Source organism: Mus caroli, unplaced genomic scaffold, assembly GCF_978045245.1.
Source record: "Mus caroli unplaced genomic scaffold, Mus_caroli_1 scaffold_18, whole genome shotgun sequence".
NCBI classification, from domain to species: Eukaryota; Metazoa; Chordata; class Mammalia; order Rodentia; family Muridae; genus Mus; species Mus caroli.
In genome coordinates, this window is record NW_028227273.1 from 39,297,540 (window position 1) to 39,315,457 (window position 17,918).

The 17,918-nt window shown below is 38.9% G+C and overlaps 1 protein-coding gene and 1 non-coding gene across 4 annotated transcripts in view; both read right to left on the reverse strand.

Annotated features, from left to right (window-relative positions):
* Positions 1-7,079: 7,079 nt before the first annotated feature.
* LOC147000393 (U6 spliceosomal RNA) lies at positions 7,080-7,182 on the reverse strand. Its single transcript, XR_015046012.1, has one exon. It is a non-coding gene; the product is annotated as a U6 spliceosomal RNA (small nuclear RNA).
* A 2,149-nt stretch (positions 7,183-9,331) lies between these two features.
* St6gal2 (ST6 beta-galactoside alpha-2,6-sialyltransferase 2) overlaps positions 9,332-17,918 on the reverse strand; it is a 68,077-nt gene continuing 59,490 nt past the window's right edge. For all 3 annotated transcript variants that reach the window (XM_021149975.3, XM_085832908.1, XM_085832909.1), the window contains exon 6: positions 9,332-13,701. In XM_021149975.3, the coding sequence (XP_021005634.1) occupies positions 13,430-13,701 (272 nt within the window). In that variant the 3' untranslated portion in view covers positions 9,332-13,429. The remainder of the gene's footprint in view (positions 13,702-17,918) is intronic.

Genomic DNA, 17,918 nt, shown 5'->3' on the forward strand with positions numbered 1-17,918 from the left:
TCACAAGCATAAGCCTATAAGCATTGTGTTTCTTGGATTCTCTAACAAAGTCTCGTGAGCTCTCTCTGCTGGGGCAGTGGAGCAAGTAGACCTTGTGGGGTTTGCTGAGAAGCTGCCCCCAATCACACATTTGATCATAGTTTCACCCATTTTCTCCCAGCTACCTTCAGAAAGCCACATTGTTTGGGTTGGGATGTTGGAGAAGTAAGACAAAAAGCTTCACTTCTGTGGCACCAAGAACTGAGCAAGAGGTGCTGATGACTGCAAGCTCTTTGGAGACTTCTCTGTGCCTTTCCTATGTCAGTTCTGCTTCTGGCCTTGATGTATGTAGTCAGTATTGCACACTGGGCTGGACTGGAAAGAATGGAGTTTATCTGGGTGGCTGAGTTCCACAGGATCTTATCAGCATGCGTACAGGAGAACTAGCCATCTCCAGAGAAAGTTTTCACCGAAGATGCTCTTTACTGGTGGTAGCTAGGGCTATCTAAACCTTAGGGAGTGGGTAGAAGTTTGGGGGAGGTGAATGTAAGTTATTAGCTTGTGCTGAGAAGCTGGGAATGCTTCATTTGCATAGAGAGGAATTCCAGGTCATTGCTGGACTTGCCCTTAAAGGGAGAGAGGAAGTTAAACCTGTAATTTGGCCACCAGGCTACATCACTCTTCAAGGTTGGCAGAGGTGGAGGTTGTAAGGCTTACTTGGGCTGGAACATGCAGGCTCAGAGCAGGGGGATAAACAGTCCTGCTTCTGCCAGTATTAGGATGAGATTTTGGGGGCGGTAAACAAGTAGACCTCACTCATGACTTCACTCTTGCTCTGAATTGGCTCCCTAAGTAGTATGGCTTTCCATCTCCATAGCAGTATGCTACAGTTGGGACTACCTTTTCCAAACTCATGTAGCAGTTAAACTCATGGGGGAACCTTTCAGTGATGACTATGGAATGCACCTTTCACTCTCCTGAAAATACAGATACCATTTCCACAGGAGTGATATGCCTCTTATAGAAGCGAGTTCTTATAGACCCCACTCCTCTCTGACATGCTCACTCACTAAATACTGCATTCTTTCACGTTTTGAATACCTCTAGAAGGCCTTGTCAAATACTAGCATGTTATGCTCAAACTTTTCAGCCTCCACAACCATGGGAATAAATATCTCTATCTATTTGTGTCACTGTGTCATAGCACCAGAAAACTGAAAGTAATAGTGGTTTTCTGTTATGATTATCTTATGGGAAAACACAGTGTTTTAGGTATGGCTGCAAGCTCATAGCAGCATAAGTGAGGGCCGAAAGTCAACAGTTCAATCGCCACATTATTTCCTTTCTTGGTGCAAGTGTCACTTTGTCCTCACCGACCTGTGAGGTGCCACTGCTCCCTCTCTCACTTTGAATGTGTAAGATGTGTGCGAGGTGTGGGGCTCAGTCATTTTCTGCTCAGCACACTGTCTGGTCGTCCTTTATGAGGAAGCTTCCTACCTTATAGAAGCTCAGACAGCTCCCACAGAGAAGTGAGAGGAGCCATTCAGCAGGTAGCACTACCTGGTAGAAGTGTGAATGAGACCAGCTTAAATCTGCTGTTCCAGTGCCTTTAAACCTGCCATCCTGGTGACTTTAAATCTATTGTCTCTGTGCCTCCTGGCAGATAGGATGCCCAAGAGAAACAAGTAGACAGATTTCCCAAACAAGAAGCAACCGTGTGAGAAAGAGCCCATCACTCCTGTTTTTCCCCATGACAGTTTACTTTGAAGCAATAAACAGTTCTGATAGAGTAGGGAAGCGCAAATAGACTGCCAAGCAAATACCAGCATGCTGCTCACACCACTTGTTTTAGGTTATATTTTCCCTGAGGTGTTAGTACAGATTTTGACAAGAATCACTGAAATATTCTTAACTCCTTCATTGGAAGCATTTAGCAACAAACCTCTTGGAAGTAGGTGTAAGAATGTAAGGGGGCAGGAAAGAAGATGTTTTGGGGTCATACTGACCTGTGGTGTTTTTGTTGTTGTTGTTTGTTTCTTTGTTTTGTTTGTTTCTTTTTCATTTTACAAAAGAGGATTCCTGAGATGTTTAGAGACCCTGGGAAAGAAACCATCACTGGACAACTTCAGTTGATTTTAAATGCTAATGAGTTGAACGTTCCTGAAGATGTGACCATCTAGCATATATTAGAGTTCCTTACTATTAATTAATTAGATATATTACACAGAAGAGATCAAAATAAAATAGAGACAAGATCACAGACAATTCATATTCACCTGGTTTTACCCAATGTTAAGTAATTCACCTGTACTGTCTAAATACACAATCATAATATATTTATATTGATATAGTTAAAAAAGAAAAATCCATAAATTTGAGAGACAGCAAGAGGGAGCACTGCATAATAAGGGTTAAGCAGGGATGAAAGAGAATATGAAAAATGATGTAATTACATTATAATCTCAAAAATTATTAGAAAAATATTTTGGGCTAAGGAACCATAAAAAGAATAACTTTTTAAAATAAGGAGTTAAATAAAATTACAAATGGTATGTGTGTGCAGGAGGGTGTCTGTGTGTGTTGGGCTGTGTCAAAAGCATTCAGGTCAATATGAGACTTTCACAAAAGCATACATGTGGCTGTGAGATTCACAGTAACACACACAAGTAATTTAAAGATGACTATGGACATCTTATTTCCCAGTGGATTTTTATCAATTTTCATTTTGTTGAACCAAGGGGTGCCATTATGAATAGCTTTGGAGTTTTACTATTGCTGCTAGATAGTTTGATCAAACACCCCATGGATGGGGTTGCTTCCCAAGAGGTGAGTCGAGTGTAGAAACTACAGAGGACTGAACTCAGTGACCTGCAAGAAATACAGACACAGCTTCCTGGGTTTTTCTAGAAGCATCTTAGCTGTTCTGACCTTTCTGGTGGCGTCTGGCCTTCTTGTTTCCCAGTTCCTACAGTGTGAAGCTGTCATTGCTAAAGAAAATCATTAGACTGGAGAGTAAGGAAGGGGACAAGGCAATGCAAAATGCTACAAAGTGTCCTGTCCTGTTCTTGTTGAGATTGGGCAATTGAAAATCATTAGTTAATTTTCAAAGATATACAATTTTTGTTTAGGGAGATACTTGCCAGTAGTTTTACTTTATACAGAAAGTGGTGTATTGGGATGGTCTCATGCTTTTAGGCCAGGAATACGTTTGCAGCCTGGAAATCAAATGCAGTCCCTTGAAGACTGGGACTGAACCCACACGTCACCAGAGATGGAGCTTATCTAAGCTTAGGGAGGGATGGGCTAGGGAAACCATGTTGTTTTACATCCTTTTTAACATCCTGGGCTTAACAAGTTTTCTTCCAAGATGGAAGGTTTTAATCTGGGGGAAAACAGTTCTACAACAATCAGTATAATGTCTTATTGTCTTAGTTAGGGTTTCCTTGCTATGAAAAGACACCATAACTGGGAGAAGTCTTACTACAGACAACATTGGGGTCTTGTTTACAGTTTCAGAGTTTCAGTCAGTTTTCATCATGGTGGGAAGCATGGCATCATGCTGGCAGATTTGGTGCTGGAGAAACCAATAATAGTTCTACATCTTGATCTGAAGCTAACCCGAAGACACACATTCTCCCACAAGGCTACACCTACTTGAATATTACCATACCTTTTAGTAGTGCCACTCCTTGGGCCAAGTAAATTCAAATCATCACATTTATGGTTTTAGCCATATTGTTCCACATGACAGAGCTTTTAGTGGTTGAATGGTAATTACAACGCATCAATATGTGTATGTGTATACTGACATATAATATAGATCTTATATTATCTTCATCCATATTTCTGTTGATTTGTTATTCCCTGGCTGTTGTGAATAGTTAGCGCTATGGAAAGCATCAGAGCGTGCAGGGTCTCTTTGAGATATCGGTTTTATGCCTCTTGTATATAAATCTAACCATCTGGTCATGCTGTGTATAATTATTTTACAAAGTCACATATTGTTTTCCATAATGGATACATTAATTTGCCTTCCCAGCAATAGTGTACAAGGCTCTATATTTGTCTCACACTTGCCAGTAGTGATTTTTTTCATACTAGCCATTGCACATTGAAAAAGTCTCATCTCACTGTGCTTTGGATATGCACTGTCTCACTCTAACAGTGTTCGGCTGATTTACACACACATATTGGTCACTAGAATATCTTTTTTTTTTTTTTCAGAAATACCTATTATGTCTATTACCAATTTTAAAAGTCTTAATTATTTTTGCTTTCCTTGCTGGCCATTTGGGTCATTGGAGTTGCTCTTCTATTCTGGATACATACCACATGGGAGATGTAGTCACCAAGAATTCCCTCCTACTTTGTAGTGGCTTCCTGGCTCTGATTCTTCTGCATGCATAAGGATTTTATTTAGATATTGTCCTATCTGATTTTGCTTCTGCCTTTTGTACGCTAGCTAATATTTTTACATATTTTCTCCTGTACTTTATCCTAACCAATTTAGATTTTCACTTCTCACATCACTCTTGAAATCCATCTATATGTATGTTGAGAAATAGGAGCCTAGCTTCTTTCTTCTGTAAATGGCTGTTCAATTTCTGTGATACTATTGGCTAAGTAGACTATTCCCAGTACTGATTTTCAGCCTTTTTGTTGGTCTTTGTTCCACTGGGAAGATTTCATTTTAAGTCTTCTAATAAGCATTTTAGACAGGCCCATTTGGACTGATTCCTTTTGAAATATTTTAAAATTAATTTCTCTCTCTCTCTCTCTCTCTCTCTCTCTCTCTCTCTCTCTCTCTCTCTCTCTCTCTCTCTCTCTCTCTCTGTGTATCTGTGTGTGTGATGGGGTGCATGCCACATGTAAATGTGGAGGTCAGAGGACAAGTTACAGGAATCAGTTCTCTCTTTACATTATGTAGAGTCCCAGGTACTGAACTCCAATCATATGGCCTGGCAACAGATGCTGAGCAAGTTTACTGGCCATGGATTGATTCCTGTAGGAGAAAATGCTATATCTATGTAATTTACAGAAAGCCTCTAGATAATTAGAAGTTTATAAGGTTTAACTAACTATCAACTAGTGACTTTCTGGGCAGTTCAGTATGTTACATCTCCATCCAGATCAGACATAAGTTAGATCTTATTAATTTTAACAGTAACCAGAGTCCTGCTGTTTCAGTTTTAGGTTTTTATAGGCCACTGATTATGAGGGGTGGGTATTCATGCCAAGGACCCTGAATCCTGCTAACAGCTCTACCTAGTTCCCTAACAAATATGGCAATTTTTGATGTTTTTGTTAATCCATTTATCATTTCTTTTTGTTATGCTGGTAACAAGTCTATGGTTGTATACATGCTAGGCAAACATCTGACTAATGAGCTACACTGACATTGCTAGTTTTCTAAATGTATTTCCCTATATTTTTATGGATATTTCATATTGGTACATTTTGACAGGATGCTCGGTAGCTCAGGACAAGCATCCTTTGTGTATCCATCAAAATAAAGTAAGACATAAAAAACATTTAAAACATGGCCACACAGACAGTTCTGGGGGGAAAAATCAGTAGGTCCCAAGAATTCTTTTATTTTTCAAAGGGCATGAATTCAGAAAGCGAATTGAAGGAAAGAGGAGATGACAAGTTTAGGGAAAAGATGAGAGAGGAAGAGATTAAATAGAATGCACTATGTTTATATATATATATATATATATATATATATATATATATGCCAAAATCATCTTTAAAGAAATCTCTCTTTGAGGGTAACTAGGAACCCTGAATCCACCCCAAATAAAAGGAACATCTCTCTCCTAACCTTCCTGACTTTGTGTTTAATTTACCTGCTTGTCCTTGCTCTCAGGGTTGCCACTCCCTATAGCCTGCTGATGGTGTACTGTCTCAGGAATTGCATACAGAGAAGAAAAGTCTTGAGAAATTGTGATATTTCTCAGAAACAATCATAATTTCTTTCCTGAGATTTGAAGGACAGAAAACCATCTTGATAACTAGGCAATTAAGATTAATTTATCAAACCTTTGACCTACAGTTTGTCCTGACTTCAGGGTATTCTAGGACTGGAGCCTAGAACAACATTCATTTTGAGAAACCAGAGACTTCACCCAGCAATTAATGAAAGCAGATTTTAGGAATCAAAAGGGTCAGGGATACCATGAGAACAAAGCCCACAGAATCAACTGACTGGAGTTCATGGAGGCTTAAAGAGATCAGAATGCCTACAGGGGTCTGATCTTGGTCTTCTATGTATGTTATGGCTGAGTAGCTTGGTGTTCTTGTGGAATTCCTAAAGGTGGAAGCTGGGGCTGTCTCTGACTTTTATTTTTGCCTGCTTGTGAAACCCTTTTCCTCCTACTAGGTCACTTTGTTCAGCCTTGAAGTGATGACATATGCCTTGTCTTATTGTTGGTTGTTTGGTTGAGGTCCCTGTGAAGTGTGCTCTTTTCTGACAGGAGGCAGAGGCACGAGTGGATCTGGGGGAAAAAGGAGGTAAGAGGGAGAGGTTAAGAGGGGTAAGAAACTGAAGTCCAGATATAATATATGAGAGGAATTATCATTATTATTATCATCATCATCATTATTAATTAGCTATGTCATCTGGGTGAACACCCCCGTGGGAGAAGCCACCAGTCAGCAGTTTCTGAATTAGGTTATAGAATGATGGTCCTTTGTGATGAATTCTGCCTTCTGATCAGTTAGTGGATCATCCTGTAAAGTTCTTTCTCTTCACTGCCTGCCTCTGGACTAATGTGTGCAGCAGGTAGAATGAGCCTTTGCATTACCAGATCAGTGTACTTCCTACTTTCATCTCTTTCGTTCTCTATATATTTTGTCTATATGTTGGTATCTTTCAAGCAACTACAGTAAGTTGTGAGCTCTAGTCTCCCTATAGTGAGGGCATAGCACATACAATCTTATTCTATCTCATGCCTTACCCCTTTCCAGCCTTTTTTACCTACTCATCTACTCTCTACCTAGATCAACTATTTTTGCTTCCAAATGTAAAAGATGCAATTGGCATCTATTTCTGTGCCTGTTGTGTGTGGCTGTCTTATGCCACTTAACATTATTTGCTACAGAAAATGGACTCCTACTATAATTTGAATGTTATCTTTATGCAGGGACCATGTTAATCTCAGTATTATTCCAAGCTCCATGTAAATGTTGCTAAAGTAATTTTAGAGTATAGTACTCTTTTGTTGGAAAACAAGGTAACTTTTGCCTTGTCTTGGAAAGTAGATCCAAAAGATGACATCAGTGTAATTTAGAAGAATAAGAATAAGGATAACCAACTTCTTGGAGTCATTTTAAAGTGCTTATTATAGTCTGATTCTTGGGTCCAGAAAACAGTGCAGAATGGTCTGGACCAAGAAAAGCATAGGTAAACCTTCTTTATTAGAACACAGGCTCAAAGCTCAGACAAGAACTGGCTCATCAAAGGGAATGGGGTGCTCTACACACACACACACACACACACACACACACACACACACACGGACACACTGCTGACAGTTCCAGTTCAAATTTTCTCATGCATTCATACTTTATAGTTCTGATTAGCCTATATGTAGGGTCAAGCATAAGCAACTATAGGTCAGCTTTGGTTATCAGGTAAGTCCCATTGTCAGGAGGCTGGCCTCATTGCTCTCTAGGTCAATAGGGCTGTTGTTTTATCACCAGGGCTATGTGAACATCTGGGTCTATATATGGATTTATTGTTGAAAGCATAGCAAGTATGATCCTTGCAGGACCTCTGTCAGTGGCAGGTCTACTTGATAGTGCATCTCAACCACCACATCAACCACAACTTTCTCCCTGTACTGACCCCAGATATGCTGTGGACTTTATCAGAATAATATCTATCTCCAGGTTCTTCTGAAACCCCATGGCTTTCCCTTACAGGCTTTATAGTCTCTTCACAATGATCTTTTTAATATTCAATTGCAAAATGGGTTATTTTAACCATTTGGTTATTGTGTTTTCCTCTATCTTTGGGATGATAATGAATTTAGTGAAGAAAAAAGGTACTGCATTTTCCAGTATCATTGATTTCTGCTATACCTTAACTTTTCTGATTTGTAAAACTGTCTAAGCTGCCCCCCAGAGCTCCCTGGGACTAAACCACCAATCAAAGAAAACACATGGTTTCTCATGGCTCTAGCTGCGTATGTAGCAGAGAATGGCCGACTACAGTCATCAATGGGAGGAGAGGCCCTTGGTCCATTGAAGGTTCTTTGCCCCAGTATAAGGGAATGCCAGGGCCAGGAAGCAGGAGTAGGTGAGTTGAGGAGCAGGGGGAAGTGGGGAGGGAATAGGGGATTTTCGGAGGGGAAACTAGGAAATGTAAATAAAGAAAATAATTTTCAGAAAAGAAAAAAAAACTGTCTAAGCTAGAACATCAATCTTTAAGTTATCCTGACTTGTTTGCTGAGTATGGTAGAGTTCAATTGGGGGGTAGAGAGCTATAGAATATCATTCAATGGAGGCCTTCAGTAACACTTCATGTCAACACTGGGCTATGGTAATGAGAAATCAGCTTCTTACATCAATGTAAGATGTGTACTTGCCTGATGTATATAGTTCAGTTCCATGCCAGAGCTTTGGAAACTCAGTTCTGGAAAAATCTGACTATCCATAAATTTCAAAGCCCAACTTCTCCTAATATACAAAGTATATTTGCTTAATGGTGGGGATATGTTCTTAGTTTCCACATTATCTGAACACTACTAGTTTCATACTTAGGGAAACCTAAAAAGTACACCCCACTACACAGCGACTATGTAGTATAAAGAGTTGAATATATAGTCTTTGGATTGATTGAAATGTCATTGTGCAGAGTTAGTAGAGTCTAGGTCTTTTCAGGACCTAATTAGTTGATTTTTTTTTCCTTTCCATGGTAGGTGTGAAGACCTATGCTGGTTTGACATTACAGTAGGTGTGACTTAAAGCCTGGTAGGTAAGAAGACTAGTAAAATTAATCACAACACAATATTTCGGTCTAGAGGCAATATTTAGATATAGCCAAAATTGTGTACTTTCTACTTGGTTTTCACCCGTGCCATTTTTCTCCATATGACAATTAACCAGGAAGAAAATATGATCTGAACGTAAGCTGCCTCTGCTTTCTGACTAAACTCAATCCCTGGTAATGCCTGTGTTCACCCATGTTTCTCCTCCTCTTCCAGGCCCAGTGTACTACAGTGCCTGAATTGCCTTCAGAAGGGTTGTATGGCTGCACATTTATTTACATGTTCAGTGTTTCCAGATTAAAGCAGAGACACTTCTAGATAAATGAAAACATGTTTTATTTACAACTCTGTACACTGTGTACACATAAAAATATACAAAAACAAAATACAAAATATTCAAGTGTTAAAATGTGTACAAACACGTCTAAAATGCGCTTCTTGGAAAACCTCAAGCCATTAATTAGTTTGAAGAGAACACATTTTGTTTTAAAAATTATCATACAAAAAAATTCCCAAAGCCTTTAAAAAACTTCACTGGTTTCCAGTGGAAAGATTCTATACATATTTATCTAGAGCCTAAGAGGGGTGTATTGTAAACTTAGATTTTAATGCTACTGTTGCACTTGTTTTGTTGAAATCTATTTTTCCTACAACCAACAAATGTTTCTTCCTTTAATCTTATATAAGCCATGGACAATCAACAAACTCTTCAATTTTCAGAGCTATATCATGCTTCTGACTAATACTACACTTGAATGGTTCTGTGAATGGTACCTTTCAATATTTTGGTTATTGTTTGTTAATATGGCCAAGATATATAGAATGAGTGTGTCTGTAGTGAGGGCAGAAGACTGACTTATTTTTTGCAGAAGGACATAAAATATTTACTTCCTTCTCTTAAAAAAAATTAGTGTTTGAATAACTAAAATAAAATTTGTTGTAAAGCTCTCATTATAAAGATGACTGAAAAAGACAATAAGATCAACCATGCGTGTAGATAAGTATATATACAATTATATAACTATCTACATGCACACTTTTATGTTAAGAATAAGAATTCTTAAATGTCACTACCCTAATCTTATAAAGAATATGCTTTTTCTTTCTTTATTGAAGGCTCCATTCATTTAACAAAACAAGAACTAAGAATTTGCATTTTATTTTCTTGAGCTGCTAGAGAACTGTTACACATTCACCGAGTATCTAAACATACCAAGAGACAGAAATGTGGAAAAATCTCACAATGGAAATGTCCTGATATAAAAAGTTTGCTGAAATGCAGGCATGGTTTACCTAACTTAATTATGTCTAAACAGAGCTGCCTTGATCAGTCATGTAGCCATGGGGTCATATTTGACTATCAGAAAGTCAAACAGAAATTGGCAGTGTGATGGGACAGATCTGGAGACTATTCTACATGTATTCTAAGAAAATCTGGTGAAACTTGATCAAGCTGCCTATGTATACCAAAGTCTTTTATCACGTCATAACTTGTGGGAGACTGATTCTACTTGATGCACCCAAACAGTGCCCAATAAATCCAGACTATATGAGTATGGTCAGCTGGCAACACAGGCTGAACTCTGATCCAACAGATGTATTGGTTCATAAACATAACAGAGTAAGCCAGGCCCTTTGATATTTGAGTCTAAAAAAATATTAATGACCACTACAGCACTACTTTTGTTCAGATATTATAGCTCCAATGACAGAGGACTACTGGAAAGTCCATGTTGAGTGACTAAGGGACCAAGAGGTCAAGACACATGCAAAGTGCAAAACACCTTGAGCTCAGAGACCAGGTAAACACAGCAATTCAGATGTACTCAAGCCCCGAATTTGCCCATTAAAGCACATCTTATATACTTACATGTAATTTGTGTTTGATTACCACTGCCTTTCCATAATTTGCAACAGATAATGTGGCAGGCAGAGTCAACCACATGGCCCTATTATTGCACTGAGTTGTCTGTAGTTAACATATTCATTATACACTACCACTTGCCTCATGGGAGCAGCTAGAGACACAAATTCGAGAGAATCTTGGAGTGGCTGAATTATCATTTTTGGACAACACTAGTATCTTTGTAATAGGAACAACAATAATAACAATAAGAAATAGAGATATTTTTCTCAAAGCACAAAGGACTATGACATCGGTTAGTCTTCAGGGAACAAACAGCACCGGGTGGCTTTTGGTGCCACCATGAGGATCTAACCAGAGTCCTTTCACAGAAGAGGTCAGAAGGTTCTGGAAGAGCCAGGGTCAGATCCAGGAAAAAATGAGGTGGGAGGATAGTTAGTGTTGCTGTTTCACAGGTACTGTTGGGTCACTTCAGGATAGTAAATGTGGGGTTGAAGTATTTAATCAATGTCTGGCAAAATATTGCCAGTTGGGACACATTTTGTTAATTCAAGAAGCAGCCACCATATTAGCAATCATTGTGTGAGCATCTGCTAAGCTATTTAAACTTTGAAATACAAGAGTGACTAGCCAATAGCATATTCATATGTGCGCCATATTTTCTGAATATTTAACAGACTCTGATTCCCACAAGTCTTTAGGGCCATAATAAATTAAAAAAATTAATTACATTTCCTTTATGCTCTTCAGATTCCTTGTAACCCCGTGTAAAACTGAGAGAAACCTTTTAAAAATACATGTGCAAAAACAGAATGATATTTAATAACCTTTGATGTGTTTTGTGGAGCTTTTGAATTTGAATATTTACACTGACCTCAATAAGTTATTCTCTAATCAAGTTCTCAGGCCATCAAAGGGTATTGTCATGGATACTAATTATGCCTCTAAGTGAATCCTATTCCAGGCTATCAAAAGAAACTTACTGGTTATGATCATTTAAAATTGCAAAAGCTGGAAGATCTAGAAAGCTCCAAGGACCACTGGAGAAAATGTTCATACAACGTGAACAATGCCTCCTCTAGAGTTACAGAGATGATTAGACATGTCAGCATGGCAACAAGGCTGAGCTCTCATGAGATTACAGGGTTGGACCAGGCTGAGCAGAAGATGATACTCTGTCACTCAGAGTGGGATGCCAGCAGATATCTCATGACTGAAAGCTCAACTTCTCTCACTTCACTGCTATAGCAAGCCACTGAGGATATCTGCAGTCCTGCTTGAGCTCTGCAGGGGGCAATACCCAAACAAAAACTGGTGGTCTCTGAAAACCTTGCTTCCTCAGGAAGTAATCAATAGAGCATTCCAGAATAAACACATAGTGAAACATTTTTTTCCCCACAATACTTTGAAAGCCACACATTTTGCAAGGGGTAGGCTTGTACATTTAATTAAACTGATATTGTCATTTTCAAAAAGTTTTAACTTAATTGTTAAAAAACAATTTTGTGGTTCCATCACATTCTTAACATAAAACATGCCTGCAAAAACAAAGGTGGATTTCTAGCTGTTTATGCTTAAAACTGAATAACATTCAGAGCAAGGAGATCAAGTTTGTAATAGTTGAGAAAAGCCTACAAGAGCTTCCAATAGAAGTGACAGGGAAGTGTGCATCCCATGCAGCTCAGAGTGCATGCTTCCAAGCTATTCTTTATAGCTTGAAAGGAACAAGGGTGTCCCCTGGCTGACCTGCAAGTATGCTACTGCCCAGTACGTCATTGTCTATCTGAGAGCTACAGAGTGATCGGAAAGCCAGGAATATAATGTTGAAAAGCCAGGTTAGGGACACCTGACCAGTCATAACCCTGCACACACCACCTGTACCACCTGTGTGTGCTACATGTTGTTGGCTAGGTACAGTATGCTGCAGGTAGACAAAGGTGCTGTTCTTTGCTGTTGGCAGAGGTTTCGTTTGACTTCTTAGATTGTGTGGTAGGGATGGTTTGTACGTTTGTAAGTGTGGCTTGGTTCTTAGCTGTAGCATTCAGAGAACACTGGGAAGCAAAACTGCAAAGCTGTTGTTGAAAATCCTGGGCCTGACAGTATATGTGAAGAAACGTCAAACACATCTGAGTGAGAACTCAGACATTCATCACAGATTCCAGGAGGCATAATGAGAAATGGAGGTATACGTGACTGCTAGCTACAGGACCTCAACTTGGATATTTCTTGATGGAAACTGTATCATCAGTAGTATCATCTCAACTTGTGGCTGGAACCAACTGTGATAAAAAGTGTCCCTGCTGTAGAGGTTAACATGTTTAGAGGTATCATGCCCATGAGTAAAAATCTGTTTTCTATACATCTTATTTTGGCTTCTTTCTTGGGTGGCTTTAAAGTTTCGTTTCTATATTCATAGCAGTAATAGTAACCCAATGGCTTAGACTAGAAAGAATTCTCATGGGCACTAAGTTACAGTTAAAGACAATACATTGTCTAAATCTATCTTCAAGTATTTTTTTTTTGTGTGTGTGTGTGTGTGACTTTGAGGACAACAGTAGTACCTTATTGCACATCAGTTCCCAAGAGTTCCATTTTAAGAATGTGTATTGTTGGGGCTGGTTACTGGACACCGAAGGGTCTGGAAGCCTGGCAAGACTACCTTGCCCTTGTGATGCAAGTCTGCCTGGGTGCCTGTGTTAAGGCGCTGCACCAGTAGCTTTTCATAGAGCAGTGGGTGGTAGGCCCCCAAGGTGCAGGCTGCGTCGTAGTACAGCTCATGGTAGTGGCAAAGCTCTGTCTGTCGAACAGATGGGATGTACTCATACACGTGCACCTCTTTACACATGGACATCATGATGAGGATTCCTGACAAGGAAGGAAATGAAAATACAGTAAGTAATTCCAAGTAAGGGTAGATTTTTTTTTTGTTGTTTTATTGGGTTTTATTTATTTACTTATTCATTTTGGTCCTAGAATTGTGGTGACTTACAGGAACGACTGTGGTGAGATACACATACTTTACATTTGCAGTGCTACAGCTTCCATTATGAAGAGTGGCTAATGGTGAATGACTATATAAAGGTATAATACTGCATGTATCCATTCACTTGCTCAGTTATTACTGGAGAACTAAAACTGACCCACAAAGATAAAACTGAATATTGGGGGACTTTGCTCCAATGTGTGACTCATAATGTCCACTTTGCTCTCTTGTGTTATAGTAGACTGTTATAGCACATAACAAATGGCACAAAAATCTGCATATCAAAGTTTATTAGAAACTGAATATAAACTATTCTTCAGATGGTTCTAAAACAGAACCCTATAGTAAAACAGCTCTACAAGAAGATTGAAATAATACCATGAATCCTATCAGATCACCATGGCCTAAGGTTGGTCTTCAAGGACAACAAAAATTACAGAAAGTCCCCACACAAGTGGAAACTGAATAACTCTTTAATGATAACTTGGTAAGGGTAGAAATAAAGAAAGAAATTAAAGACTTCCTGAAATTTAATGAAAATGTTGACACATCATACCCAAACCAATGGGATACAACAAAAGCAGTGCTAAGAGGAAATTTCATAGCACTAAGTGCCCTGGTAAAGAAACTGGAGAGATCTTACATTAACAACTTAACAGCACACATGAGAGCTCTAGAACAAAAAGAAGCAAACTCAACCAAGAGGAGCAGAAGGCAGGAAATAGTCAAACTCAGGGCTGAAATCAACCAAATAGAAACAAAGATAACAATACAAAGAATCAATAAAACAAGAAGCTGGTTCTTTGAGAGAATCAACAAGATATATAAAGCTCTAGCCAAACTAACTAAAGGACCCAGAGGCAGTATACAAATTAACAAAATCAGAAATGAAAAGGGAGACATAACAACAGAAACAGAGGAAATTAAAAAAAAAATCATCAGATCCTACTACAAAAACCTATACTCAAAAAAAAAAAAAAAAAAAACCCTGGAAAATCTAGATGAAATGGATGATTTTCTAGACAGATACCATATACCAAAGTTAAATCAAGAGCAAGTAAACTATCTAAACAGGCCCATGTCCCATAAGGAAATAGAAGAAGTCATTAAAAATTTCCCAACCAAAAAAAGCCCAGGGGCAGATGGATTTAGTGCAGAATTTTACCAGACTTTTGAAGAAGGCCTGATACCAATTTTCCTCTCAAACTATTCCATAAAATAGAAACAGAAGGAACACTACATAACTCATTCTATGAAGCCACAATTACTCGGATACCTAAACTACACCAGGACCCAACCAAAAAAGAGAACTGTAGACTAATCTCACTTATGAATATAGATGCAGAAATACTCAATAAAATTCTCGCAAACCAAATCCAAGAACACATCAAGACCATCATTCACCATGATCAAGTAGGCTTCATCCCAGAGATGCAAGGTTAGTTTAATATATGAAAACTCATTAATGTAATCCACCATATAAACAAACTCAAAGAAAAAAATGATCATCTGCTTAGATGCCAAAAAAGCATTTGACAAAATAGAACACCCCTTCCTGTTAAAAGTATTGGAGAGATCAGGAGTTCAAGGCCCATATCTAAACATAATAAAAGCAATTTAATGAAACCAACAGTCAATATCAAATAAAATGGAGACGTATTTGAAGCAATCCCATTGAATTCGGGGACAAGACAAGAATGCCCACTCTCCCCATATCTATTCAATATAGTACTGGAAGTGCTAGCTAGAACAATAAGACAACCAAAGGAGATCAAGGGGATACAAGTTGGTAAAGAAGAAATAAGGGTGTGACTATTTGCAGATGATATGATATACATAAGTGAACCCAAACATTCTACCAGAGAACTTCTCCAGCTGATAAACAACTTCAACAAAGTGGCTGGATATAAAATTAACTCAATAAATCAGTAGCCTTCCTTTATACAACTGATAAACAGGCTGTGAAAGAAATTAGGGAAACAACTCCCTTCACAATAGCTACAAATATTATAATTTTTCTTGGGGTATAAATTATCTCTAACCAAACAAGTGAAAAATCTGTCTGACAATAAGTCTCTCAAGAAAGAAATCGAAGATCCCAGAAAGTGGAGAGATCTCCCACACTCATGGATTGGCAGAGATAACATGGTAAAAATGGCCATCCTATGAAAGTCAATCTACAGAGTCAATGCAATCCTCATCAAAATCCCAACACAATTCTTCAAAGACATGGAAAGAGCAAGTCTCATATACACCTGAAAAGGCAAAAACCCAAAATAGGGAAAAAATTCCTAACAATATAACAACAGCTGGGGGAATCACCATCCCTGACCTCAAGGTTTACTACAGAGCAATAGTGTTAAAAACTGCATGGTACTCGCTCAGAGATAGACACATTGATCAATGGAATAGACCTGAAAACCCAGAAATAAAACCACTTACTTATGGATACTTGATCTTTGACAAAGACGCCAAAAATATACAATGGGAAACAAAAACCATCTTCAATAAATGGTGTTGGTTTAACTGACTGTCTGTATGTAGAAAAATGAAAATAGAACCATATTTGTCACCTTGCACAAAGCTCAAGTTCAAGTGGATCAAGGACTTAACATAAAACCAGATACACAGAATCTAATAGAAGAGAAAGTGGAGAAGAGCCTTGAACTTATTGGCAAGGGGAAATTTCCTAAACAGAACTCCAATGGCTCAGGCTCTAAGATCAAGAATTGGTAAATGGGACCTCATGAAACTGAAAAGCTTCTGTAAGGCAAAGGACATAGTCAATAAGACAAATTGGCAACCTACAGATTGGGGAAAAATCTTCACTAACCCCACATCTGATAAAGGGCTAATATCCAAAATATATAAAGGACTCAAGAAGCTTATCACCAAAACAAACAAACACAAACACAAACAAACAATCAAGAAACAAAACAACTCAATTAAAAACTGGGGCATAGAACTAACCTGACATTTCACAACTGTGGAATCTTGAATGACTGAGAAGCACCTTTCATTCAAAGTCCTTAGTGATCAGAGGAATGCAAATCAAAACGACCCTGAGGTTACACCTTACACCAATCAGAATTGCTAAAATCAAAGCCACAGGTGACAACACACGTTAGGATGTGGAGAAAGAGGAACACTCCTCCATTGCTGGTGGGATTGTAAGCTGGTACAACTACTCTGAAAATCAATCTGAAGGTTCCTCAGAAAACCCAGATATACCACTTGTACTGGCTAGTTTTGTGTCAACTTGACACAGCTGGAGTTATCACAGAGAAAGGAGCTTCAGTTTCAGAAATGCCTCCATGAGATCCAACTGTAAGGCATTTTCTCAATTAGTGATCAAGGGGGTTGTGGGTGGGACCATCTCTGGGCTGGTAGCCAGGGGAGGCAAGCCAGTAAGGAACATCCCTCCATGGCCTCTGCATCAGCTCCTGCTTTCTGACCTGTTTGAGTTCCAGTCCTGACTTCCTTTGGTGATGAACAGCAGTATGGAAGTGTAAGCCGAATAAACCCTTTCCTCCCCAACTTGCTTCTTGGTCATGATGTTTGTGCAGGAATAGAAACCCTGACTAAGACACCACTCTTGGGAATATATCCAAAAGATGCCCCACCATGCTACAGGGGCACATGTTTCACTGTGTTCATAGCGGCCTTATTTGTGATAGCCAGAAGCTGGAAACAACCCAGATGACAGAAGAATGGATACAGAAAATGTGATTCATTTACACAATGGAATACTACTCAGCTATTAAGAATGAGGACAACCTGAGTTTTGCAGGCAAATGATGGAACTAGAAAATATCATGCTGAGTGAGATAACTCAGACTCAAAAGGACATGCGTGTATGTACTCACTAATTAGTGGATATTAGCCAAAAAAGTACAGAATACACAAGATTCAGTCCACGGAACTCAAAAAGGTCAACAAGCTGAAGTGTCCAAGTGAGGATGCTTCAGTCCCACTTGGGAGGGAGAAGAAAGCAATCACAAGTGTGAAGGGAGGGAGGGATGGACGGGGGGGGGCAGTTAGTGGGAGTGGGGGTGGAGAAGGGAACCTGATCTGGTATTGGGTGAGGGAAAAGGACTGA